Here is a 27,036-nt window from a genome sequence, read left to right on the forward strand (position 1 = left end):
TGGATTGGGTACAACAATAGTAGAAATAGCGAAAACAGCTAAATGCATTTGACTGAAACGAAAAATACTCATGTAATATAAGAATTGGTCAGGTGGTCCAGGCAAGCAGTTCACAGTAATCAACAAGAATTTGGGCAAGAAAAACCAGTCTACACATACCTACTTCACTTCATGTTGCAGTAATCTCGGATCGTTTCAGAGTAAAACATCAGAGCTTTTGCATAAGGGCCTAAAATGCAGCTAATTGGGGGTGTATGATCAGCTGATGGCAGAATGCATGGTGCAGAATACTGTTTGGTTTGTATTCTGAAGCAGGTAATTAGGTTTTGGTGGTGACATCATTAGTCTTCCCTATAGCAAATAATTCATGTGTGCAAATAATTGCTTCTGATGTACTCACCATTAGCTTTCAAAGCCTTCCAGTCTTGTTTTTAAGATTTGGGCAATAGCTGGGAAGTCATGGGTCAAAATTCCTCATGAATTGTATTCAGAAGTATTCTGATGTGAGACATGTGTCTCTAGAATGGGTTTAGGCAGCTCTCCGTGGCAAAGTTGGATGACAACAACAAAGTTCTGAGTTTTGCTATGGCCTGATGATGATTGCTTTTTAGTAACACAGAGGTGGGTTTTCCACTGGTGGCATCAGTATTGCAGAATGACCTCTCTGCTGAAATACAAGAGGTGCCATCAGCATTGGCATCCCACCAGCTATTTTTTGTTTGTTTGTTCTAAACCATTTTAGTTGCTATACATTTTTAACTACCTTGTTTTGTTTGTATTTTAATTCATTATGTGTTGCTGTTTGGATAGAACTGTTTGGTTGTGTATATAAATTATGTATGTATTTTATAATTGATTTTATTGTTGTAAAACACTTAGAAGCCATTCTGGCGTGTAAGCTGTATATAAATTAATAAATAACTTTAATATATATATATATTATAGTTGTAATGTTTGTGATGTTTGTGGCAATGTCTTACCAAGCAACGCCTGCAAGCTTCCATGCAATTTTCCAAAGTATAAAAGTGTGGGAGGTTCATTAGCTTCTAGAATTCTCCAGTGAACATAGTATTCTGATTACACAGGAACATAAGAAGCTGCCTTCCACCTAGTAGGGCCATTGGTCCCTCTAGATTACTACTGTCTACACTGATTGGCAGCAGCTGGAGCTGGCAGGGATTGAATTTTGGATCTTTTGCATGCAAAGCATGTGTTCTCCCCTTGAGCTATGCAGCCTTTCCCCGTTATTAGCAGAAATAAAAAACTCATGTAGGAGCTTTATTCACCAAAATGGATACATACATGCTTTTAAAATAAATTTGGATATAACATTTTTAAATGAATTGCATGTTTTGCATTTTAGGCAAATGCACGCATGAATTTGCATGGTTTTGGGGAGTATGCACCAAGCAAAGTGTGGTATTATAACTATTGGCCCAATCTGCATTCTGTTGGGTTTGATGATAATGTGATAGCTCCGCTGAACATTAGGATATTAGAATGAAATTGGCTACAATTATTCCCATAATTCTGTATTTCAGGTTTAAATAAGCATCCTTCCTCCAGCTCTGTGTTTTGGGTTTCCGTGTGCTAAATTGGTTGTAATTAAACATCTGCCTTGAATGAGGGTGAAGTTTGGTATACTCCTTTAGGATATAATTCTACAGTTCAAATCTCAACTCAAATTCTGCAGAAAAAAGCCCAGGAAAAAAGTAAAATAGGTTACCTTGCCATATTTCTCTTGAAGATTGAGCTATTGAATTAAACAGTGCAATCCTATAGATTCTATTCACATGAAAGCTCTGCTGAGTTCAGTGGGACTTACTCCCAGTGTGGTGCAGTGGTTAAGAGCGGTAGTCTCGTAATCTGGGGAACCAGGTTCGCGTCTCCGCTCCTCCACATGCAGCTGCTGGGTGACCTTGGGCTAGTCACACTTCTCTGAAGTCTCTCAGCCTCACTCACCTCACAGAGTGTTTGTTGTGGGGGAGGAAGGGAAAGGAGAATGTTAGCCGCTTTGAGACTCCTTCGGGTAGTGATAAAGTGGGATATCAAATCCAAACTCTTTTCTTCAGGTAAGTGTGTATAGGATTGCCTTGGTGTGTGTTCAGGATAGCATTAGGAATTTCAGATTAAACCCTAGATCAACTGTCAGATCTATTTTCAAAATATATAAAGCACACCTTTGTTCATTCATTATCTGCTCTGAAGGCTGGGATACCAGAACGAAAGTTGATAATGTATATTTATAAAAATTTTCCCACAAATGTGGGCATTAAAAAATATTGTTATGTGATGATAGAAGCAAAGCTTCTGAAACTTTCTACTTTGCTACTCTAAGTCCCTGCAGAAATCTCTGCTATAAAAGTGTCCTAGCTCTGCATCCATATTGCACCATGGTGTTTGGGTCATAAGTATTACTATTCCTTTTGTGAGTGGCACCTGTTTTCAATATTTATGAAAATATTGCTAAAGGGTAATATATCTGTTTCGAAAAGAAAATACAAAAGGAGTAAGGGGGTACCATATCGTAGAAAGATGCATGAGACCAAATCCAACAGGTGCAGGAACTATTTATTGCCAAACTGACTGCCAACACATCTCAAATGTAATTGGGGCTGGTGGGATGGTGAAGAATCGACTTTTTAATTGTATTTACCCTCTAAGCATGGACGGAGCTATTTACTAACAGAGAGCAAGAATATTCTAGTCCCATGGATTGCTGTTCTGAAAGAAGCTGTTACTTCCAGTTTTGTTTTATTTAAGCCCCAAAGGATAAGTGGAAGGAGGGAGGGGCACATACTTAAGCTCCACTGCTAAATTCTCACACCCATCAGACACACCTTTCACCCCCTGACCTTGTTGAGCCGTGAAGGTCTACAGAGGGCTTCTACTCAAGCTCACTTGAACATGACTAGAATGCTGTGCAACAGGAGACCCGGCTTTTGTGGAGAGTTCAACTCATGTTCAAGCAAAAACAAGTAAAAGACCCATGCTCAGCACAAGAAGGCTGGGAACTGAGCATGGCGCATGGTGCATGCAGGGAAATTAGGGTGGGGCTTTTGTGTAGGTGCCCATCCTGAGTCCACAGATACAGTTCACATGTTCGGGCAAACACCTGAACATCACCCCCAACCATCCCATCACCCCCACCAGCAGGGCCAAAGGTCAGAGGTTATAGGAACTGGAGTCCAATAACATATTGAAAGCACTAGATTGGGGCAGGCTGACATAGGATTCAGCTATACAGCTACAAATAAAACTAGATGGCGACACTGAGCTATGCCAAATTCAATATACTTTTCAAAACGTTTTTCAAAAAAGCATTTTAACAGCATTTTTTAAAAATATTTGTGTAGATTCCACCATGCTGTACAATGATCCAATGATGCACGGACACCTGTGGGAAATACATTGTTTTCTCCATTGCATATTATTTCATAAGTGTGATAAATGGAAGTGGGACTCATTCATGTTCCTTCTTCTTTCTATGTGATGTAAAAAGCTGTCCTGAGAGGAACACACCATCTGAACATAACATAGCAGCCCATTAAATCGTCATAGCGCTATAGTTCTAGGCAGAACAGTATACATAATAGGAAACAACTATTACATTTTTAAAAGTAATGAGACTGGCCCTTTATGTTAAAAACAGAAGAAAGTGTACTGGAGGCATGAATGTGAAAGCTTTTTATTATATTGATCTTTTGTGTTCTTTACTCAGAGAAGGGTTTAAATAAACACTTACAATTAAGAAAACAAGAGTAAAAGTTAAGAGATAATAATATAAAAAATTATTAAATGTAAGATGTAATTTGAAGAAAATTTGGTTTAAAAATAATAAGAATATAAGAGTGTGCAATTAAAAGATGAAAAACAAGGGGGGGGGGAAATCAAGCAGAAGTAACAAAGTAACCAGAAGGGGGAGTTGAGGGAAGTCACGGGGTGGGGTTTTGTTTTAATTTCTATCTTCTATCTATTCTATCTTCTTTGTTTATTTGATAAATGTGTTGAATACTAAAATGTAAAACCTAATAATTTATTTTATTTTTTCTAAAGATCTTTTGTGTTCTTTAGTCCTGAATAAATATTGAATGGCAAATAATTCAAAAAATAAGTTTCTGCTCTTTTACTTAACTTCTGTAATTTCTTGCTTAGCAATCTAAAAGACAGACCTGATGAGTTTTGTTTGTTCTGCCATTCCATTCCACTGCTGACAGGTATTTAGTAATAAACACAAACAATTCAGAAGAGAGTCCAGGCTGCTCAGAGACTGTTAAAAAGAAAGTGTGTTCCATGCGTGCTTAAGTAGGCACTACATTGAAAATAATGTTGTTGTTTTTTGTTTATCAATGCTCTTTCATTCCTGTCTTATGTGCAGGGCCGCCTCCTCACCTTTGGTTTCCACAAACCCCAGCAATGACACCTGCAATCCCCGCTGTTGAAGGCAAGTTCAGTTTCTGTTCTTAAAAAATTACTCGTAGATTCTTATGGGGAAGCCTAACCCTGCTTTTACTGAGGCCAGACTTACGAACTGTATCCAATGTTGTGTGAGCAGAAATGAAGCTCACACAATGAATGAATTTCCCATAAAGTCTCTCTGGCTGTTTAGGGGGTTCTACTGAACATTGTGGGCTATGTCTTGAAGGTTGCAGTGGAACACCTCAAAATCGTGAACCCTGAGCAAGTAGGGCAGGATTCCCACCTAATTTCAGGTGGATTCCTCAGATGACACAGTCCACAATGTTTGCCTGCCTCTCCTGCTCCACCACTCTGGGATGACTTTTCATGGGGAGTACAGGGAGCTGAGACAGGAATGAAAATGGCAGCTAGTCATGATGGCTATATTACGTCTGGGATCGAAGACATTGTGCTTTTGAGTAGCATCATGAGCAGGAGAGTGCTACTGTGCTAGCACCCTGTTGTGGGCTTCCCCCAGGCATCAGGTTTGAGAAGCAAATGCTTGACTTAGAAAGGCCTTCTTCTGCTCCAGCAGGGCTCTTCCAATTGCCTTAACCCTTGCACAATCTGCTTTCTGCTCACACAGTATTGATAACAACCCAATAACTTTAGTGCATTTTAAACAGGTTCAAGTTATATAAGTAGATCTTCACTCATTTTGCTACTGCATCCTTAAGACTATTGCTTTAGACTTCATGCTGCAGATTAACAGCCTTGAATATTTACTTTTTTTAGCAGTTTTTGCGCCACTTACTGGTAATTACACTTGACTCTAAGCATCTATATTTTTCAATCAATACATTATTTTTCTCGGCAGTTTTAGGAGCTGTATCCAACACTACCCCTTGTGGAAGGCGATTATTCCCCTCTTCTTTCTGCAATTCCTTGTGCTGCCACCACCAGATCTATTCTAGAGGGTTGGGAAACTCTCTGGAAGGTGAAACAGGGGGCTACAGGAGAAAGGGTGAATTTTCAAAAATCCACTCATTTCCCCCTTCCATTAACAGAAGCTTCTGCTGGATCAAAGAGGCTTCTGTGAATAGGAGGACAGTATAGATTCAATTGGATTCAGTCTGAAAACAGTCACCATTTGCTGCTTCATAGGTTAACTGTAAAACAGGCTGGCCTTGTGTCTGACTTTATACAATTCTCTCACTGAAGGTCTGTCATAGAACTGTTTTCTACATGAAGGCAGCCTGTATGTGTCTTCAACCTTTTCACACCCAGGATCCACATTTAGGTTGTGGCTATTGTCAACATGTCCTGTTTAATGAGATTCCCAGAGGTACTTGATTGACTAATTTGAGAAACAGGATGTTGGACTACGTAGGCCTTTGGACAGCAGGTGTCTTCAAAGATTTTTACTGATGAGGGGAGGACAGCAGCGTATTTTAAGAGCATTTTTTTTTGCAATTATATTTTACCCTTCATAATAACTATGGCAATGTTGTGAGCACAGTATAGTCACCCTTTGTGAAGTGAAGGGATTTGTATGTAGTACAAAGGCCCATTTCCCTGAGTCAGAAAGCAGTTGTTCAGTGTGCCCTTTCAGGAAAGAAATAATAGGCTCTGCCTGGACGATAATAACATGTGTTCTGAAATAGAGGTGTCCCATGCCATAACTAAATAGCAAGCCCTGACAACCCTGTTCAAATTTGTATTGAAACTGCCCCCCCCAAAGAAAAAGATTCTGTAACTTTTAAAGAAGTTTATTCTTTTGCCGAATCATCCTTGTAGCTAGAAACGTTTCCTAATGCTTCACTGGAATCTGTCGCATTTTAATTTGAATCCATTTCTCTCCTGTCCACAGTGGGTAGAGTGAAAAACAGTTCTCCTTTCTTGGCAATATTTTAAAACTAGCAACATATTCCCTCTTAATCTTCTTTTTCTCTAAGCTAACATACCAAGCTCTTTCAGGGTTTCCTGATGTGATTTGTCTTCTAAAACTTTTATTATCCTCATAGTTCTTCCAACTTGTCAATAATGTTCTTTTTTGAACTGTGCTCTTCAGAACTGAATACAATACTCCATCTGTTATCTCCCTCATCTTTTCAGCCTACAATTTCCCTTTAAATTTTGTGTAATATCTGTGAAGCTACTCAATTCTCTTTCATGTTTCAAGGCTTCATTTTGCAGCCTACACAGCAGCAATATGCCTAAACCTCTCAGGGTAAAATGGCCACAGGGTATGAGTGTGCGAGACACACATCATATACTCTACCCTGTGCTCTTTGAAAGATGGGCAAGAGGAAAATGTAATAAAGTTTTGTTGAAGCATTGTGAAAATCTCCCCTTCTGATTTTTTAAATATTATTTAGGAAGATTTATATACCACTTAATAAAAAAAAAATCTTGGTTTTCGTAATAGTATAAAATATTCATTAAAAATGAAAATGAAAGCAGACTGCTTTTCTTGTAAAGATCAGCATGTTTTAAAGGATCATTTATCTATCTATACACATACTCTATCTATCTATCTATCTATCTATCTATCTAATTAAAAAGCAAGTTCCTCTCACAGACTGTCCTATGGCTAGAGCAAGGGAAAAAACCAATCCTTGATCCCCAGTTTGAACCTTACAATGTCTGGTGTTAAGCAGATTTTTTTTCTTATTGTTTTTGGTGGATGCAACAGTTATGCTCCTCCTCTGCTTATTAGCAAATCCATATCCTTTAGGAACTGAATTCTGCTGTTTCAACCTGTTTGTCATAATAGTAAATATACATTGTCTTAAGATGTAATCACTACTTTAAGTTTTAAAAGTAATGAAATTAATATTTAGTTTCTATTCTTGAGAATTATGACTTCTGCATCTTCTTGAGGAGTTTTAGCCATTATTGAATGAACAATGTATGTTTCATATCAGTGGTGGCTGTATGCAATCGTTTTAGCTACTTAATGCATGCAGCTGCAGTAATGGTGAACGAGGCATGCGCCTTGTAGAAAACTCAGTTATCAGAAGTCATTGGGATTTATTCAAGAATGGAGAGCCAAAAGAAGGCAATAAATGAGCTCCTTACAAAATTTGACATAAAGAAACAGCATGTTGCGTAGAGCTGGTTGTCTGGGGCTGTAGTCCAGCATTTCAGTTTGAGAAAGAAATGTGGATCATATGGATAGTCTATGTGGGCATAGTCTGGAATTATGGAGCACTAAGTAATAATTCTAGAGACCAAGAAAGATAAATTTAGTATTCTCTGGAACAAGAGTGACACTTTGCATTTGAAAAGCTCCGAGCAAAGATGAACAAAATAATGATTAAAAATGGAAGGATAATTATTTCTTTGAAAGCGAGCATTAACGAAACAGTTTGCTGAACTGACATACAAAATTGTAGGTTAAAAAAAGCAACAAAATAGAGGAGAGATAAATGACAGTTTTCTTCATGGAAAATAGAGCATTTCTGACTTTGAGCTCATTGAGGTGGGAGCTACACACGTAATACAGGACTGTCACTGAAAAGTTTCAAGTTTCCCCCTCTTCATGCAGCAGGCAATTTCTACACATACTCCCACACCCCTCTCTATCCCACATTTTGGCAAGTAAGGGGTTTTATCTGAGTTTAAGGACATATTCCAGCCAGGCAAAATATCCAAGGAGGGTGCAAAGCTGGGCTGGTGAGGAATGTGGCCCTAGCAGAAGCCCTGAAGGAAAAATAAGAGAGGTTTGGAGGAGTATATTTGACTCCTGAGCCTAGATTTGCTTATCCCTGAGCTAAGACAACTGGCATATTATAGGACATTTGCACTCCGTTTGCCAGTATATTTTTTTAGTGCACACTTTTAAACCTCCCTGGGACTCAGTTGCCTAACACAAAGTGGATTTGTAATACAGAATGGAGAATAAAAACTCTGCTGTTCATGCTCTCGGTCAATCAATCTACAGTCCCTTGAAGAATAAAAATCAAATGAAATGTCTGAAATTGAATGATATGTTAACTATTGTATCATTACTGAACAGCAGTCTTGTCGCTTACTGTTTCAGTTATTTGTGTGGTGTGTGTGTGTCTATGCATGTGTGTGACAAAGCTTATTATATATATAAAACATGCTTCTTTATACAATTCTCTAAGACTGTTGTTCTATGACAGCAAACAATAGCTGTTTCAAGCATTTGTCATTCTACAGTTTTTTCTCTCTTGCAAATCAAAGTGATTGATTTTATATTTTTATATATTTTTATGGCATGTATTGGGAAATTTCCATTTCAAAGCATTAACAATTACATTAAAAGGCTCACAGATTGCCTTAATATTTCTGTAGTTTTAAAATAGTTATTTCATAAGTTTAGGGGATTTTTTAAAAAAGAAAAAGAGAGAGATGATACATGCATATATAATCATACTATTGCAAGTGTTGGACTTGTAAAATATCAGGATAATTGTACTGCTCACATTTGCAGCAATTTCCCTTACCTCATTGCTAACAAGAATTGAAACGATAGTGCATATCATGCAGGGCAATTCATTCTAAAAAAACTAGTACAGAGATACATACAGAGCTTGGATTCTAGTAAACTATTTTTGTGTGACATGAGCAGTACGTGTGCATATTATGCCCTATTTTTACATATAATAAATCGGAGAGAGCTGAGACGCAGTGAGGAGCATGTCCGCATGCAAACAATATCTACATCAGGGGTGGAGAAAGGGTCTGGTTGGCAGGCCAGAGACATATCCCCCACATTCCCACTTGGGCCAATTCTGTCAGGTCAGTAGGGTTGTCTACCTGGCATCACAGTGAAGTCAGGTGACCCATTTTGGCCTGTGCAGTTTAAAAACAAATTGTACAGGCAAAGTCCCAGCAGCCAGCTGATTCTTCTCTACTTGCCCCACACTTGATGTCATACATGATACCAGGTATAGGGGCAGGTGGGTATAGCTTGACCAAAATGGCCTCTTGAGTCAGATGGGGAAGTCTGGTGGGCCCATGTGCCAGTGGTTCCCCAGTTTTGGTCTGAATTGGGAGCTCTTCTGAGGCAAAACAGATGATCTCTGAGGTGTGCCAAATGGAAGTAGGGTGCTCTCAAAGCCCCATGGCTGCTTCAGAGCTCCCAAAGAACTTAGATTCGGGATGCCTCTTAATAATAATAATAATAATAATAATAATAATAATAATAATTTATAACCCAGCCACTCTGGGTGGCTTCCAACAGAACCCTAAAATACAATAACCTATTAAACATTAAAAGCTTCCCTAAAAGCTTCTAAAAGTCTGGTAGTTGTTTTTCTCTATGACATCTGGTGGGAGGGCGTTAACATACCCCCAACGTCTCAAATTAGGGACAGTGGAGAAGGAGATGAGGGTGTAGTCTTCTGTCAGGCCTAGTGTCCACCTAGAAGATAACTTTTTCAGGGTTCCCCTTTTTATTTCCAATCATTGGGAGGGATGTAGAAGGAAGGGTCTTGTCTAGTGAACAAAAAACAAACCCCCCACACAAATTGTTTTTATTCATCATAGCTTCTTAAAACATGCACCAATCCTTCTGAAATTTTTCATCATACTTATCCAGGGGCACCTTTGTGATGTGTGGTATTTTCCTACAAATGTCCCCTAAACCACAGGGTTTTAATTCTATCTCACCTCAAAATCAAGTTCAACAGCATGTAGCACAAAGCTACCTGTACCTGCACCGTTAAATAGGCCTGACCTAGCCAAAATGAATTATACTCTTAATGTGGAGTTTTAAAGATTTATGTAATGCTTAATAATATCTCTGTGTCACATAAACACAATGTTGTTGGAGTTGGCATGAATATAGATTAGTGCAAGGACAGAAATCTATCTCAAACACAAAGCATGTTGCTCATTAGTTTTGAAAGACCCTGTTAATAGTAATACATTTCATTTCTATATTCCTGTACTTTTTCATTTCTAACTTCAAAGCAATATTTTATCAAAAGCTGAGCTAATATATAAAATATCTCCCACAAAAGTCTCTCCATAACGGTTTCCAGGGATTTTGATAAGAAGCAAAAGATAAGCATTTGATGCATCAAAGACTTAAGTGAACCAGACCACCTTGTAGGCCCTTTTGGCATTCACTCCTGCGTAGTTTATTTTTGCTTCTGGTTATCCCCACCCCTACCCCAGCAACACAGCATATTGAGGATAGCTTTTTTTCAGCACCTTTCTTACCTCCTCCTCTTGCAGATGATGGATGGGCAGGCAAGCTCTTTCAGAGTCAGCATTAATATGACTTACTACCTGTATCATCTTTGAAGTTTAAGTGTGAAAATACAGATCCTTGCAGTGCATTTCTCCAGAGAGGGTCTCATTTGTGTAACACCATGCCTTGTAACTCAAGTGCATTGCTATATTTAGAGCTTCCCATCACCAGCAGATCAACAGGCTGTTGTTACACTCAAATCGACTTTGAAGGACACTTGGCTGAAAGCCAGCACTCTTACTCCCCTCCTCCTCTCCATCTCTTAAAAGATACTTGACATCACAGGTGGAAAACATGAGATGCTGCAGAAGCCACCAAAGACCATTCAGCACAATATGCCTGACCTTTTTAGGCTTAACATTAAATCCTTCTTATTTTTCTCATCACATCTTTCAATCCTTTACTCCTTCAGAAATAAATCTCAGTGACTTTTAAAAGTTAAATTTCACTTTAGAAAACCACCTTTTTGATTCAGGCAATTTCCCAGGAACCTTCCCCATAAACCTGGGATTCTGCACAGTAGCAGGTAGGATAGGGCCTGCAGAAGAAAATGCGGTTTGGAAAACTTTAAAAACAGTTCTTTGATATCACAGAAGATCACCCTTGGAAATGCTGCTAAGGCCTAAATAAGCTGCATATATTGTGGCAAACTGAGTGTGCAATCTCCTTGATCCAGTAATTCTTTATGTGGGCTGTTAGCATGCTTTATTCTTCCCATTTATGCATCTCTGAGGTGTCAGGCTTGGAGTGAAAGAAGAAGCTGTTGTGACATGTTTGGGAGACAGAGACAGGCTAATGCAATGGAATATTCCAAAAAGAGGCTAGACATGTAAGAGGCCTGGACTGCAAATCCTATGTACACTTACCTTGGAATGAGTTCTTTTCAGCCTACTTGCTTGTAAGAAAACACAATGTGCCCTTCTTAAAATTCCCTGTTCCCATCAAATGCTGAATACATTTCTCCCACACTTCCAAAGATCATACTTCCGTGTTTTGTTTTCAAATCTTCCCACATCAGTGCCTATTGCATAATATTTCTTACTCCAAACATCATGTTTCTTTGAATAAGCTTAAGAAGTTCCTGGGACTGCCAATGTATTTGGAGTGGTCTATGAAAGCTTACAGGACACACCATCCAGATATAACTTAAGTCCAGTTCCATATAGTGACTAAACTATGTAAGGACACTATACAGACAGGGTGGAATCCAACTGGTGTCCTTGCACACATGGAAGGACTTATGGTTCAGAAGAGGCATCTTCTAGAACAAGATGGAAGGCAACATGGGAGCTGCAGGGGGAAGTGGGCCTTGGCAAAAATCCAGTCATACACAGAACCAATGGTAGTTGCTGTTAAGTCTAATAGTACAGATCGGCTGTTGGACGTACAAGGGGAAACATTACATTTTATAAACAGGTGTTCATAAACAGTCAGAGCTTACAATATTAAGCATTCCTTAACAAGCATGTGTGTGTAAGAAACTGCCTTATACTCAGAGCATTTGCCCACCTAGCTCAGTATTGTCTGTACTGACTCACAGCAGCCCTCCAGCATTTCAGACAGGACTCTTTTCCCAGAGGTATCTGGAGATGCCAGGGTTTAAACCTAGGACCTTCTACATTGGTCTGCCACAGAGCAATGGCTCTTTTCTGAAGGTCATGGGTTTATACCAAGGTGCTAGATTTGAGGACTTTTAATCCAAGCAGTATCCTTTGTACATGCAGAATATATCTGTCTTGTGGATATACTTGTGGTGGATTGAACTGATCAACCTGAGTTGGCCCATGCACTGTGGAGTGAAAAGAAAAATGGTCTAAGATGGAGTTACTCATGTGACTAAACAGTTTAATGGAGATACCATTGCATTTTAGATATCACCGAACTGTATTGTTTGTCATACAGGCAGATTCAATTTGGTTTTCGTGCAAATTCTGTCAAGTTTCTAAACACTCCCTTACCCTTCCCTATAGTTTTTGCTTATATTTATGGAAGCAATATGCAAAATGACTATGTGGTTTCTAGCTCTTGAGAAGATATCTGTTTTATAATATTCTCAATCACATTTGCTAGAGCTTCTGAGCACACGCTGTGCTTTTTCAGCCTTTGTAATTTATTATTTCTATTCCTTGGTTTAACTATATATTTTTTAAAAATAATATTTATATTATTTTGCTCATGCAGTTGGAAAACCTAATGTGACAACTACAAAGCCAATAAGTAAGTAATATAATTTGTTGTTTTCTTTTGTTTTTAGGTTATCAGTGATACCTTGTTCTCACTGAAGCTCTCTTCATATGACTAGTCTAGATAAACTACATGTGTGTATTAATAAAGCAGGAATTCAACAGCAAGCTCAGTTCTTGACCTGTGCATCATTAATTGCTCACAGGAATAAATCCTAATGCATACTGAGAACATGTAGATTCTGTTTGTTTTATTGGAGACACTGGATTGGATCCAAATTGGCCATCTGGCAAAGGGCTTCTTCCATTCATGGAAGGCACTGCGATCCAGTGGAGGTTCCCTTGCAGAGGAAGGAGGATGAGAATATTTGCTGCTTTCTCTTACCTCCTCACTGCAGCCACTTGTGCCACCTTCTTATGCTACTCTAGACAGGCCATCACACCCCAAAATGAAAATATGGATCTAAGCCCCCCCCCATTTTTTATTTTTTTTGCTGGGTTGGTATTTCTGTGTTGGTTTGCATTGTATTGCACATACAGATAAAAACCCTGCAAAAACCTTGTGTGCATGTTCTTCCTCATTTGAGTAGGCACACGGCAAGAGAGAGAGAGAGATAAAGAGAGAAGAAAAAGAAAAACAGAGTTTCTGATTATCTGTGTTAATCTACACTGGGCCTGTTCACATTATTAATTGAATGGATGTGAATAGATTCAGGGGCAGGACTTCCTCTTGCATTCCCATGCTCCTCTTCCCACATATTCAGTTGCATGAACAGGGCTTAAAGTGTATTACTTCAGTCATGACAGCTCCAATGCCTCCACACCATCACTATCCCAACACAAATGCACATAGAAAATCAGGCGTCCGGAGAAGGAATCTGGCCTTGACTATATCTTGACACCTAGTTTTTCTATATGTAGGGGATTTAAAAAATGGTATGGGAGCATCCAATTATATAAGTACCATCTGCAGCCCAGTGGTGTAAAACTCTGGCACAGACTGGGTGGCATGTATACTGTTTTACAGGGTATAGTCCTTGAAAAACTGTATGAAGACATTCCTTTATTTGACTCTATTTTAAGGGCTGGCCCAGTTTAAAAGCTAAAGAACCATAGAAGGGGAGGAGAGGAGGTGTTTTAGGTTTTCGACCACTAGTATTCAGACAGCAGTCTCAGTAGACACACAGGTTACTGTCCATATCTTTCTCACTGCAGTGAGCTATACTATATTTCTCTTGAAAAGGAAAGTAAATATTTCTTAATTTACACCTATACATATACATAAGCCATTTTAATGTAAATTTGTGTCTCTTTTATCTATAATTTTTTGGCAATGTGTCAGCAACCACGCCAGATGCTACGGTTTACTAAGCTTGAGTCAGGAGCTCACACACATTCTTCATCAAACTCATTCCAGGGTGGGAGCAGGGGGACAATGCAAAATGAATATCTTCTACTTTCAAAAGTTGCAGGTGTTGCTTGTCTAGTGTTTCTCCAATAAGACTACATGGTAAATGACTGCTTACCTGAACAATAAGCAAACCTATTAGGATACAAGTGCTTAGGGGCACTCTAATTTTCCTACTCATATTGAGGCCAAACTTAGATTCACAAAATGTTTAGGGGTATACATACCCCTGCGTCCTCCCAGAAAAAAAGCACCGGGGATACACAACCTGATTCAGAGCTCCCCATGCACACACCGGATTCTCATTTGGACATCTTGCCCTGTCCTTTTAAATTCAAGGGAAGAAGCAGATTGGCTAATGCAAGGGGATGCAAGCATCTCCTTCCCCCATTAAAATGAATAAGGAAATGCCTCACTGAATTGCAGCCCTGGCATATATTGGTTGGAATTCAATGTAGTTCTTAGTGGGTATGCACATGGGGATAAAAGTCTGCTCGTGCACAAGACTTTCCCACCCTTTCCACCTCTGCAGGCCCCACAAATGCTCCCTAAGCCAGTTCTGGAGTTTCCCCCAACCCTTCAGAGCAGATTCAGGGGACACGGGTAATAGAATGGGGAAAAGTTCTATGGCAAAAGCAGACCTCATTCCACACATGCAACAACCTAGTTGAACCCCGCCCTTGTGTTGATATGTGCTATCAACTTGGCCAGGCAACATTTGCTACCTTTGCATTCTTTCTGGGTTTGGGTCCTCTTTCTGGGTTTGGGTCCGGGACGCAGGTGGCGCTGTGGGTTAAAGCCTCAGCGCCTAGGACTTGCCGATCGAAAGGTCGGCGGTTCGAATCCCTGCGGTGGGGTGCGCTCCCGCTGCTCGGTCCCAGCGCCTGCCAACCTAGCAGATCGAAAGCACCTCCGGGTGCAAGTAGATAAATAGGGACCGCTTACCAGCGGGAAGGTAAACGGCGTTTCCGTGTGCGGCTCTGGCTCTGCCTCTGGCCAGAGCAGCGATGTCACGCGACCCGGAAGTGTCTCCGGACAGCGCTGGCCCCTGGCCTCTTAAGTGAGATGGGCGCACAACCCCAGAGTCTGTCAAGACTGGCCCGTACGGGCAGGGGTACCTTTACCTTTACCTTTAAGTTCTTATTTTTCCTCAAGTGTGGAAATTGATCCTCAAAATAAAAGATCTATATATTTTAAGTAAGACATGCATAGTGAAACAGTGCTTTTTGCATTTATTCCTTAGAAGAAGAAAAGGCGAAAAAAGTGGTTCAACAGAAGAAAGCTATTCCTGAAGTTAAAACAAAAGGTAAGGTGTTTCTGATTTTACAGTGTGGCAGTAAATTGACCTGATGTTCAAAGAACTCTGCCTGCTGTAATTCTGTAAGATGCAAAGCCAAATCATCAGCTTTTGATTCATGTTTTAGAAGTGGAAGAAAAGAAAAAGGTAACACATGAAAAGAAAGTTATTCCTGAAATTAAAAAGAAAGGTAAGCTATCTGCACAAGTATGACATTGCTAGATCATTACTGAACTGAATTTGTATGATGGATACTTGCCTCGTTGGCTGGATTCAGATAAGCAGTCACTTTAGCCCCTTCCTCTCCTCCCCCTGCCCCCCCATGCAGGGGTGGTGCAATGGAGCTACGTTGTTGACCCCAGAATTGCTGCCACTTACCTGAATAGGGTGGGTGGTGTAATGGTGAGGTCAGGCCTTTTTGGGTGGATTAGCAGAGGCAATGCGGTGCTCCCATCGATGTATAGGTGCAATGCTGACCTCACCACTGACCTGCTCCTGCACCATCCAGGTAAATGACAGCAATGCCAGTGTTGGGAGGGAAGCTTTGTGGCAGCATCCCATTGTATTTGCCACACCTAGCCCCATGCCTCAAATCTTCTCCATAGCTTCCTCAAACCCTCTGGGGCAGACTTTGGGGTGTACAGTGAGGCTGGGGATGGAATTTGCTCTGACGATGGTGTTGATTCTGCTGACAGATCGACACAGCTGAATTTCACCCAAAAAGAACGAAGCATGTGGAAGCAATTTGGGTATAGTGCTGACCTAATTGTGTAGTTTTGCCTGGGAATGTACTGTACATCTACCTGGCATTAAGGCCTTTAAATATTGAGTGATTTGGACTGTTTTACTGGGCTTTATGTATTCTACAAACTTTTTTGTAAGCTGTTTTGCATTTGTTTTATAGAGAAAAGCAGGGTATGCATTTCAAAATAAACAAACACATTACTTGGAACCAAGATGCAACAAGAAACCATAGTTTAGCACTACATATGCATGAGCACCAGTGAGCCTTGGGGGTGGAATACAGAAGCGCGCGCGCGCTCTCTCCGTCTGTGTGTGTCACACACACACACAAACACACACACACCATCCCCTTTGCTCCTATGACGTATTTGTCTAACTTTTATGAAACCAAAAATGGTACATGGGGTCCTTATGAGACAAAGCCATCTTTTTATTTTTCTCTTAGAAGTAGAAAAAGAAAAGGAGGTGGTAACCCATGAGAAGAAGGTTGTTTCTGAAATTAAACCAAAAGGTGGGCTATTTGAAGGTGCTTGTTTTATATTATATTATTCAACCAGTTTTAGTTGGGGTGGGTGTGTTCACGACAGCAATAGCATACTGTACGACATGGGTCAGCAAACTAAGGACCACAGGCCAGATCAGGCCCAGTTGCCTTCTGGATCTGGCTTGCGGACGGTCCAGGAATTGCCGCGTGGATCTCCAGCGTGCACATTCTTTCCCTCTCCCTCCCTCAGCAGGGAGACCCTTATTCCCTTTACAGAGCTACAATTTACAGAGTGGTTTAAAAATTGACCCCCCCCCCCCCTTTCCAGGGAAATCTGAGAACTGAGGCTCTGAGGGGAGAAGGGTCTCCTAATCATAACAACTCTGGGCTCCCATAACAAACTACAGTTCCTGGGCTCCATGACTGTTTAAAGTGGTATGGTACTGCTTTAAATATATATTGCAGATACAGCCCTAGTTTGACCCAGAGGGATCTGGATTGGGAACCTTGTTCTATGACTAGGAAAGTAAAATAGTTGGGGAGAAGCTATTTAGATCAAAGAATGTCACATTTTCTTCCTTGTGCTTGGTTGAATGCACATTGAAGTGTGTGATTCATATTTCTAGCATATAAAATGGCTTCCTTTTAATTATTTTTTAGAAAAAAAAGAGGAAAGAAAGAAAGCTCCTGAGAAGACAGCTGTCCCCGAAGTTAAAAAAGCAGGTAAGAAATATCAATCTGTCACTCTCTTCTCTTAAATCCCATTATTATACGTGTACATTTTTAGACATTAAAAGTTTAAATTAGGTAGGTATGTAAATTATGAGCTCATTAAATTCTGATTTTTTAATGTTATGAATTCAGTGTTTTTGACAGAAATGCTTCTCACTTTTATCTAGTTTTCTGCTTTATAGCTAAACTGCATTTTAATATGTTCTTTATTTTGTTTTATAGTATTAAATATTTTAAAATTGCTACACCCTCTACATCTACAGAGCAGGTCTGCTTAGGCTTGCAATCAGTAAAACAAAATAACTTCTAGATGTCAGTTGAAGATTTCTATTAGGAGAGTGACATATGCAGGCAGTTCTTTAGATGAAATAATGAGCATAAAAGCCAAGTCCTACATAAGCTATGAGCACAATACCAACCAACATACTTAGTTACCTAATGAACAGAAGGAAATAGATGTGAATGTTTGTGCTCACAGATTTAAAAGGTAAAGGTAAAGGACCCCTGGACAGTTAAGTCCAGTCAAAGGCAACTCTGGGGTGTGGCGCTCATCTCGCTTCAGGCAGAGGGTACCAGCGTTTGTTTGTACAGACAGCTTTCTGGGTCATGTGGCCAGCATGACTAAACTGCTTCTGGCACAACGGGACACCGTGACGCAAGCCAGAGCACACGGAAACGCTGTTTACCTTCCTGCTGCAGCAGTACCTATTTAGCCTATTTAGTTGCACTGGTGTGCTTTTGAACTGCTAGGTTGACAGAAGCTGGGACAGAGCAACAGGAATTCACCCCATTATGCGGATTCGAACTGCCAATCTTCCAATCAGCAAGCCCAAGAGTCTCATTGGTTTAGACCACAGCACCACCCACTCGCTTTGCTCACCTTTACCTGCTCACAGATTCATGTTGCTTTAAACATGTTAAACTTTTTTAGCTACAAGGACATCCACAAACATCCAGCAACAACATTTCATATAGATGCAAGCTTTTGCATGTGCATCTTCTTGTGGCACAGTAGCTTCATTCATAAAAGGGTGCTGTGCATAATGCCCATTGCTGGATCCAGCAGCTGGGGCTGGTGATTAAGATCTGTGCACTTAGTACTGAGCACTGCTAGTCTCAACTGTTCTGATCGCCTTGGGAGCACTGGGAGGAACCGGCAGAGGCTATATCTCCCTCCCATATACTCAGAATACTTGCATTTGGTTAAATTGTTCCATCCTACCCACCAGCTGTGCTGATAGTTCCTGGAGATCATTTCATTTTAATTTTATTATTAAGAGCCCAAGGAGATGCCGTAAATACTGAATACAGTGGTACCTCGGGTTACATACGCTTCAGGTTACAGACTCTTCAGGTTACTGGCTCCGCTAACCCAGAAATAGTACCTCGGGTTAAGAACTTTGCTTCAGGATGAGAACAGAAATTGCGCGGCAGCAACATGGCAGCAGCGGGAGGCCCCATTAGCTAAAGTGGTGCTTCAGGTTAAGAACAGTTTCAGGTATAAAATGACCTGAAGAACGAATTAAGTACGTAACCAGAGGCACCACTGTAAAGCCATTGAGCTCAATATTACGGTATACTGACTGGTGTTGGCTCTCCAGGGTTTTAGACATCAGGCTTTCTCTGCCCTGCCAGGTTCTGCATGTGAAACATCTGCTCTTAGTTTTGACACTGCTGTAGTTTAGAACCATTGAAATGTTTTTATCATTGAAGATGACTCTTGAGTTTTGCCTTTGCTGTTCAGCAGTCAACTCGAAAACCACATAAGCACCACACTGCGCTGTGGTTCTGTGATACTTAAATAATAACATTTTGGTGTTAGGCAGTGAGGCTGATGGTCCATTGTCTTAAGTGAGTGAAATGGGTGTCTAGCCTTCATGTCAGTTTGTCAGTGGATGTATTAGCCTAGTATGGTTGTTTTTGGAGGTAAACTGGTGTTACCTACCTTGAGTGAGTTGCCAAAGCAAAGGTTTCATAGTCTAATTCAATTTATGTGTGTAAAAAGTCATCTCAGGACTGGATCTAAATCTCCCCAAAGTAGATGTTCTCAGCTAAGATAAAAACTTAGGCAGCACTGCATCAGTTGGTCCTTCTGCTGCCTCAGGATGTTGTAATGGCCACCAACTCGGATGATTGTGGAAGAGATTCAGATACATTCAGGAAGAATAAGGCTATCAACAGCCACTAGCTACTATTAATTTCCAGTACTGTATTAGAAGCAGCATGCCTCCGAAAAGCAGTTGCTGGGCAACACAAGCAGGGCAGTTTTAGTATGTTCATGTACTGATTGTGGACTTCTCATAGACAACTGGTTGGCCACTGTGGTAACAGGATGATGAACTAAATAGGACTCTGGTCTGAACCAGCAGAGTTCTTGCATTCTTAAGAACTTCCTTGTTCAATGCAGAATTGGAGTCAGCCTCCTATGTGTATCCCCCCCCCCCAAAATGCACAGAGCTACCTTCAGTATTGCAGTAAATGGGGAAGCCATTCATACCTGTAGCAGCTGATCTCTTATGGAGATTTGGGGAGTGTCTACACAAATTCATTCCCAGTCATTACAATATGTTGATAGAAGCTCATGCTCGTTGCAGAAAGAAGCATGTTGAAAGTGCATTTTAAATTCTAGAAGGCAAAAAAATTAATTGAGAAACGGCTTTTGTAACATTATGTAAATGTCATATGTAGATATTATAGTATAATATAATTTATAACAATATGGCTACTAGGCATATATAAAAATTGGTTTGCCTATGTGGAACTGAAGCTCTTTTTTTCCAAAATCGTGACAGATTAATTTAGGCTCTCCATAGCTACTAAGCCTATGGCTGTGATTTACAAGCAAAAAACTAAAATAAAAATGACAGTGTGCTTGCACTTAAGCAATAATAAGCTTCAGTATTAGACATGATTTACCCAGATTTAAGTTTCATTAAGCGGGGGAAGTATATTTATTTACATGCAAAGGAGTTTAGCACTGTGAGCTGTTAGTTCTTCCATTTATTTGGAGTTTTAACTCAACAAAGGCTCAGGCCTCTCAAAATGTAGTATTTGAAAACCATGCAGCTATATGTTACCTGGAACATTTAAAATACATTAGCACTAAAAACAAATGCCACTGAAACCATTGCTACAGCCATTTAACCCTTATCCAGCTAAAAATCATAAAGGCTGTCGTTGAAATCTAGAAACAGAACTCTCTCATAACCTTACAGAATTGTCCAAAAAGACTTCCTGGGCAACAGTGACAGCCACCATCTATTTTCTCTAACAGTACCTGAGTTAGTGATGCCACATTATGACAGAGCGTTGTTGCATCTGAAGCATTCTGGAAGCAGTGGTGGACTTTGGGGTCTCGAATTTCAGCAGCACCCTGTATGGTGCTAAAATTTGGTGCCCCCCACTCTGTTCTACAGTATTGTTGTGGCACCCCTTGCAGCACATTGCCCAGTGTGACGGAACCAGTTGTGCTACACTGAAACTGCCTCTGCTGGGAAAATATGACAGCCTGCCTGGCTGCCGATTGCAGCAGTTTGAAGTGGTTCTTCAAAACAATCCCATTTCCTTCCAGACGTTTTATCCATCACTGAATCTCCCAAATTTGCTAGAAAAGTTTCCAGTGAACCATTTCAGTCTGGCCTATGCAAAATCACTTGGTACAGAGATCCTCCCTCCCCATGATTAAAATATCTTTGAAAAGTATACCAGGGACTATAATGCTTACTTACTAAGCTGCATTCATCAAACTGCTGACTTTGGAACAGCCTCACTAGGGAACCATGCAAAGGCCACAACTTGGTCTCTTGATTCCAACAGTTGTACCCACATATGAATTAGTTGTGAATCTTCCCTTTGGATTGCCTTTCTAAATGCACGCTCACATCAATAAATAGTAATGTTTTCATTGAGACTTACTAGAAATATTATACTGGGAATAATGTAAGTCTAGCAGCAAGAAGCAAAACACTGTGGTGCCATAAATAATAAGAGTTCTTAACAAAAGTGACATGGAGAATGCATTTTACTGTAATCCATACAAATAGCAGTCAATGAATTGAATACAGAAAACAGCTATATTAAATGCAAGTGCTACTATCTAGCTGTTTCAGCTACATGATCTAACCAATGCACACATCTAGGTGCTTCTGAAAGGCCCAAGTCTGAAAAAGGAATAATAGGCCCTTGCTCAAAGTGAAAGACCTTGGCTGGATCTAGACATGTCTTTAAAAAAAATGTTACAGGAAGAGACGTCATAAAGCTCATAATGTAAAATCCCATAGGCTATTTTTGACTGCTCCACAGTGCTATCTGGTGTCACACGTTTCTAATTCAGTTATAACAATATATGTTAATTAACTGAGTGTAGCTCCTTCCCTTGGTTCTCCCGTGAGGCTGTGGCAGATTGGCAACTGGAAAATCTGAATGAAGGTAGTGGGATAAAAATTCCATTAAATAGGTACCCAAAATTCAAAAGTTACTTCTGTGTGTTCTGTGAAAGCAGCAACAGAGAAATCCCAGACACCTTTAATCAGAAGTAGGCACAACTTTCCTCATGGAGCCTTACTATAATGGCATGAGTTTTCATAGTTAATTAAATGTAGAAGTGGTGTATTAGTTTGTTTCTCTAATCTGCTTCACAATATTTTTTTTCAAATGAGTACTTAGAAAATGTACCTTTCTAATTCTGTACTGCCTTTTTAAAATGGCTCATCACAATCAACATTTCACAATTTATTGTATTTCAGACTGCATATTATGTAAGAATGCAGTTTTCCCCCTTCATATTCCACTTGAAGAGAATTATGCAATACGAAGTAAAAGTATTCATCTGTCTAGTTATTAACAGTTTATGACTCACTTTCCAAAAGAATCTGCCAAAACACGATATAAGCCACCCCTACAGATCTGTGTTTTTCTTAATTTAATAAACTGTAGTATTAATATATATATATATATTCTAGGTACACATGCTGCATATATGTCACACTTTAAATAAATTCTCTCTGTTTGTTGATTTGATACACCAATAATTCTTGCCACATTTACCCTTCAGATAATGCAGCACAAACTGCACTTTTTAATGTGTGGTCATAGCAACTAGGTCTCATTTCCTGAGATGGTTTGTGGGATTCTTTTAGATAAATTGTTGGTTTTTATTTGCAGCATTTTGCTAAAAACAAAGGAACGCAATCTGTCCAACACAGAAGTATAAACGCTGCTTCTGACAGGAATTTCACCTTAGAAGCTCGTTAAAACTTCTTCAGTGCTTGTCTTATTCTGGTGCATGCCCCTTGTAGGGCAACACTGCTAAATAATTATTTGTTTACATCCCTTTGGTTGTGCACCAGTTCAAAACCAGAGGTCACTGTTTTCTCAATGATTTGAATACAAAGATATTCTCTCTCTCCCTCTCTCTCTCTCTCTCTCACTCTCTCCCCCCCCCCATTGGTTATCAATACTTCACCCCACTGTCCCAACATTCTGTTGTGCTTATATGACTAAGACCTGGGGAATTTGACATCTCCTGGTGTATATATTAGAAAGGCAGACAGAGATGAAAGAACTACTAATCGTAAGAGTGGGGGACAAGGTAATCAGGAGGTAAGATGTGACCCAGTCAAGATGGAAGGATTATATAAGGATAACAGATAGCCAGAGTGCAGCATCTTAGTTGGAATAAGGTTTGTCTATTTGTTAGGCCATTGTCCACACTCTAATTGTGTCGTGGCCTGTGGCTTTTCGCAACAGTTGCTAAATCAAAGTATTTGTTGGGACTGATACTGTGTGTATGTGTTTAATGGCTGATATACAATCAACTCTCAACTTGCATGGGGGTTAAAGCCAAAATTGTATATAGTCAAAACAGACTCTCTCGGAACCTCCGATTGCTCATACCAGTGCCACTGAATACTCTCCATGCATCGCCAGATACTCTCCCAAGGTGAGTGCAATGGATGGTTGCATCCCCTTCGCAGATGCCAACCCACTTATTATTATCATTATTATATTTATTATTAGCCAAGCACGTAAAGCTGAATTCAAGTTGTGAGTCTGTGGTACATATTTCGGAATATATATTTCTTGTGTTTAACAGTTTTTATTTATTTATCATGGGTTGTTGAAACGATTTTGCCAAAGGAAAGAAACTTTGCCCATTAAATCAGCACATATTATCCGGTGCAGTCAACTCATGCTGGTAAATCAATTTGGGGGTCTGTGGAGAAGATCAAACCTAATTATGGAGGCTGTTGGAGGAGGCCAAGGGCATGGTCTCAGACACATGCACATTGATTTGTCCCCATTGAGTCATCTGCACACAACTTATATAAAGAAGAGTTAGGAATATAGGAACATAGAAAGCTGCTTTAAACTGAGCCTAATGAGACCATTGGCTCACCTTGCCCAATACTGTCTACACTCTATTTCTACATCTGATTCAGATGGGTGGGGAATTAGAGCCCACATATTAATAATATCTCAGCCCCCAAATCCCTTAGTGACAGAACCAGTGGCTTCATCCTCTTCTTCTTCATCATCTTATTTTTATTATTAACATTGTCACTTAAATTTCTATACCGCCCTTCATCTGAAGATCACAGGGTGGTTTACAATATAAAAGCACAAAAATAGCATATAGATGTTAAGTAGCATAGGGAATAAGATTGAATCAAGGCAGTCTCAGTAGCAAGGCTATGGGGAGAAGCACACTAGCTCCTCTCCCTTTTGTCATCATTTCAGTTGCCTTTCAGTTGCCCTAAACGGCTTCAGCCCAGTATACCTGAAGGAGCGTCTCCACCCCCATCGTTCTGCCCGGACGCTGAGGTCCAGCGCCGAGGGCCTTCTGGCGGTTCCCTCACTGCGAGAAGCAAAGCTACAAGGAACCAGGCAGAGGGCCTTCTCGGTAGTGGCGCCCGCCCTGTGGAACGCCCTCCCATCAGATGTCAAAAAGATAAACAACTACCTGACATTTAGAAGACATCTGAAGGCAGCCCTGTTTAGGGAAGTTTTTAATGCGTGACATTTTAATATATTTTTTACTCTTTGTTGGAAGCCACCCAGAGTGGCTGAGTAGACCCAGCCAGATGGGCAGGGTACAATTATTATTATTATTATTATTATTATTATTATTATTATTATTATTACTTTTGGAGGGTGGCTGTCTGAAGTAGGGAGCTTATTGCATTTGTGGAGGCTCCTGTAAGTTTTCCAGGGTTCTAAAATATTCAGGTAGCCTCCCTGGATGCAAAAGGAGCTAGTAGGGGTGTTAGAAGGCCGTGATTTCTGTTCCAACATGTATTTGTCAGCACCGTTTCCATTCTTTTGCAGTTTGGTTTCTGTCAAATTATACATCAAATAATAATCTGCCAAATACTATGTTTCTGTCATGCTGTCGGCTATGCAATACACATTACATAATTTACACTTATTTAAATAAAAATATAAATATATAATTAAATATAAAGGAAACGTCTAAACAATGTATAAAACCCCCATTAAGTATGCATCATTTGTGAACTTCTAAAAGCCAGCGATGTGAACAAACACCAGTTGTATTTGCTCAGTTGATTCCCATTTCTGATCACAGATGAACCTGTAAACTTCAGGAATTTCTGCTTAATTTTCCATTTTTGTTGGAATTGTCCTACATCCCTAGGATCTTGCACGCTCATCTCCACTGGCTTCCTCATGTGTTTAAGTTACTTTTATAGGTAATGCCTCAAGTCTTTAAATAGTGTGTTCATTCTCTCTGTGTTACACCCACTAATTTCAGTGAGGCTTACTCATGAGTAAGTGTGTGTAGGTGTGCAGCCTTTGTGCTTTATTGTGAGGAGGATGAGAGAGAATGAATGAATGAATATGGGACTGATGAAAGATATATCACTTCCATGCACAAATATCTACCGATTTCCCAGTTGTTTTCTTTTTTTTTAATCCCTCATATAGCATTTTGCAGGCAGAACCTGATAATAAAATAATAAAAATGCAGCTTGCTGAAAGGAGGCCCTCCTTCAGTTCAACATCTGTGCTAAAGAAAAAAACTAAAGGAAGGCGATGCTGTGTCTCTTTGTGAAGACTTTTTACCCTAATGCCTCCCTTGGCAGGAGTTCTCTTTAATATTGATTGTGCACTATTATCAAAGCAAAAACTAGCAGTAACTGAATCCTGTGTGATGGAAGGAGTGGAGGAGGCTTTGAATTTCCAGGGCACAAACACAGGAGTGTGTTGGACTTGGAATACTAGATAGGGGTCAAAGGAGGTAAAGAGCGAAGTGGGAAGACTCTGCTGGAGGAACAGATGGGGAAATAAGCAGGAAAGAGCTTTCATATAAGTGAGGGGAGGAAAGCATAAGTTGTTACAGACTAGCTTTGAGAAGGCAGAGACATCTACAGACAGAAAATCTATGAAAGGAAAGAGATGGCGCTCAGTTAGAAAATACTGATTTCTTTCCCAGGGTTGAGATATGTGAAGACAGGAGTCAATTATAACAGCTTTCTTGCTCCCCTTCTGCTATCTGCCCTGCCAAATTTCGCATATGCTGGTTGCTTCTATGAGTTCTTGCATTTCATACCTTAGCCATCTTTCCTTGGAAAATATAAGACTATTTTGACAGGCAGTCACCTAAAATATATATTTTTTTAAGAAAAGAAAATGGTTTGCCAACACCCTTTCAAAACCTCTCCGTATACAGCCTTCTGGTTTTCTGTATTTAAAGGTCACTGTTTTGCAGGCTCATTAAAAGGTTGCTCTAATTGCCAAATACATATTTAGATTTCTGCCAATTCAGAAATAGGGCTCTTGCATCCATGGTGCATCACTGAACCAAATCCCTCTAAATGCGAGACGTATTTGCATTCGTATTTACTCTATTCCAGTCTTCCTTCTATTCGCTCTCATTTCCTACAGTGTAAACTAATACTGAATGTTTCACTCTTCAACACAAAATGAACCCGAGGATTGTTAATTAGCTTTTTAAAATGTTCATGTAGATAAAACACATTAATCCTCTGACCTTCAATAATGCAAAAACATGGTGCTAATTGGTCTGGAGGAAACACACAGCGATCACAACACCAGACAATTCTGTTGTTGACTTGGAAGCCTTGTTTAAACAAACATAACCGGCAAAACAAATATCTGGCACAACCCTATTTGAAAATCCACATAGACCAGCCTTCTACTGCTCTGGGCATGGCGTGATAGTTGCACAGGCTTGTCTAGATGGCAGATTGTTTCACAGCTGTTGGAGTGTTAAGTGACTGTCAAAAGCCTGAATCTTTGATTGAGTAGACTTGTCCTCTGTTGCTTCAGAGGGCAGGGTTAGAACCAATAGGTGGAAATCACAGGCAAGCAGATTTGGGCTGAATATTGAAAGAAACTTCCTAATGGTAAGAGTTGCCTGACAGTGGAACATACTGCCTTGGGAGGTAGTGGGCTTTCCTTCACTCTAGACAGTCGACTGTCTGGGATGCAGTAGTTGCAACCTGCATTATAAATCCTGTTGGGAACATGGGATTGGACCACATGAGCTCAAAGATCCCTTCCATCTTCTTAAGTGAGTGC

At 40.0% G+C, this 27,036-nt stretch overlaps 1 protein-coding gene across 6 annotated transcripts in view; it reads left to right on the forward strand.

Moving 5' to 3' along the window:
- TRDN (triadin) overlaps positions 1-27,036 on the forward strand; it is a 175,665-nt gene that overhangs the window by 90,261 nt on the left and 58,368 nt on the right. For all 6 annotated transcript variants that reach the window (XM_079970771.1, XM_079970773.1, XM_079970768.1 and 3 more), the window contains 6 exons: positions 4,379-4,444; positions 12,809-12,844; positions 15,462-15,524; positions 15,643-15,705; positions 16,705-16,770; positions 17,404-17,466. In XM_079970771.1, coding sequence (XP_079826897.1) covers positions 4,379-4,444; positions 12,809-12,844; positions 15,462-15,524; positions 15,643-15,705; positions 16,705-16,770; positions 17,404-17,466 — 357 coding nt within the window. The remainder of the gene's footprint in view (positions 1-4,378; positions 4,445-12,808; positions 12,845-15,461; positions 15,525-15,642; positions 15,706-16,704; positions 16,771-17,403; positions 17,467-27,036) is intronic.

This window comes from Podarcis cretensis (assembly GCF_951804945.1).
Source record: "Podarcis cretensis genome assembly, chromosome: 3".
In the NCBI taxonomy this organism is placed as follows: domain Eukaryota; kingdom Metazoa; phylum Chordata; class Lepidosauria; order Squamata; family Lacertidae; genus Podarcis; species Podarcis cretensis.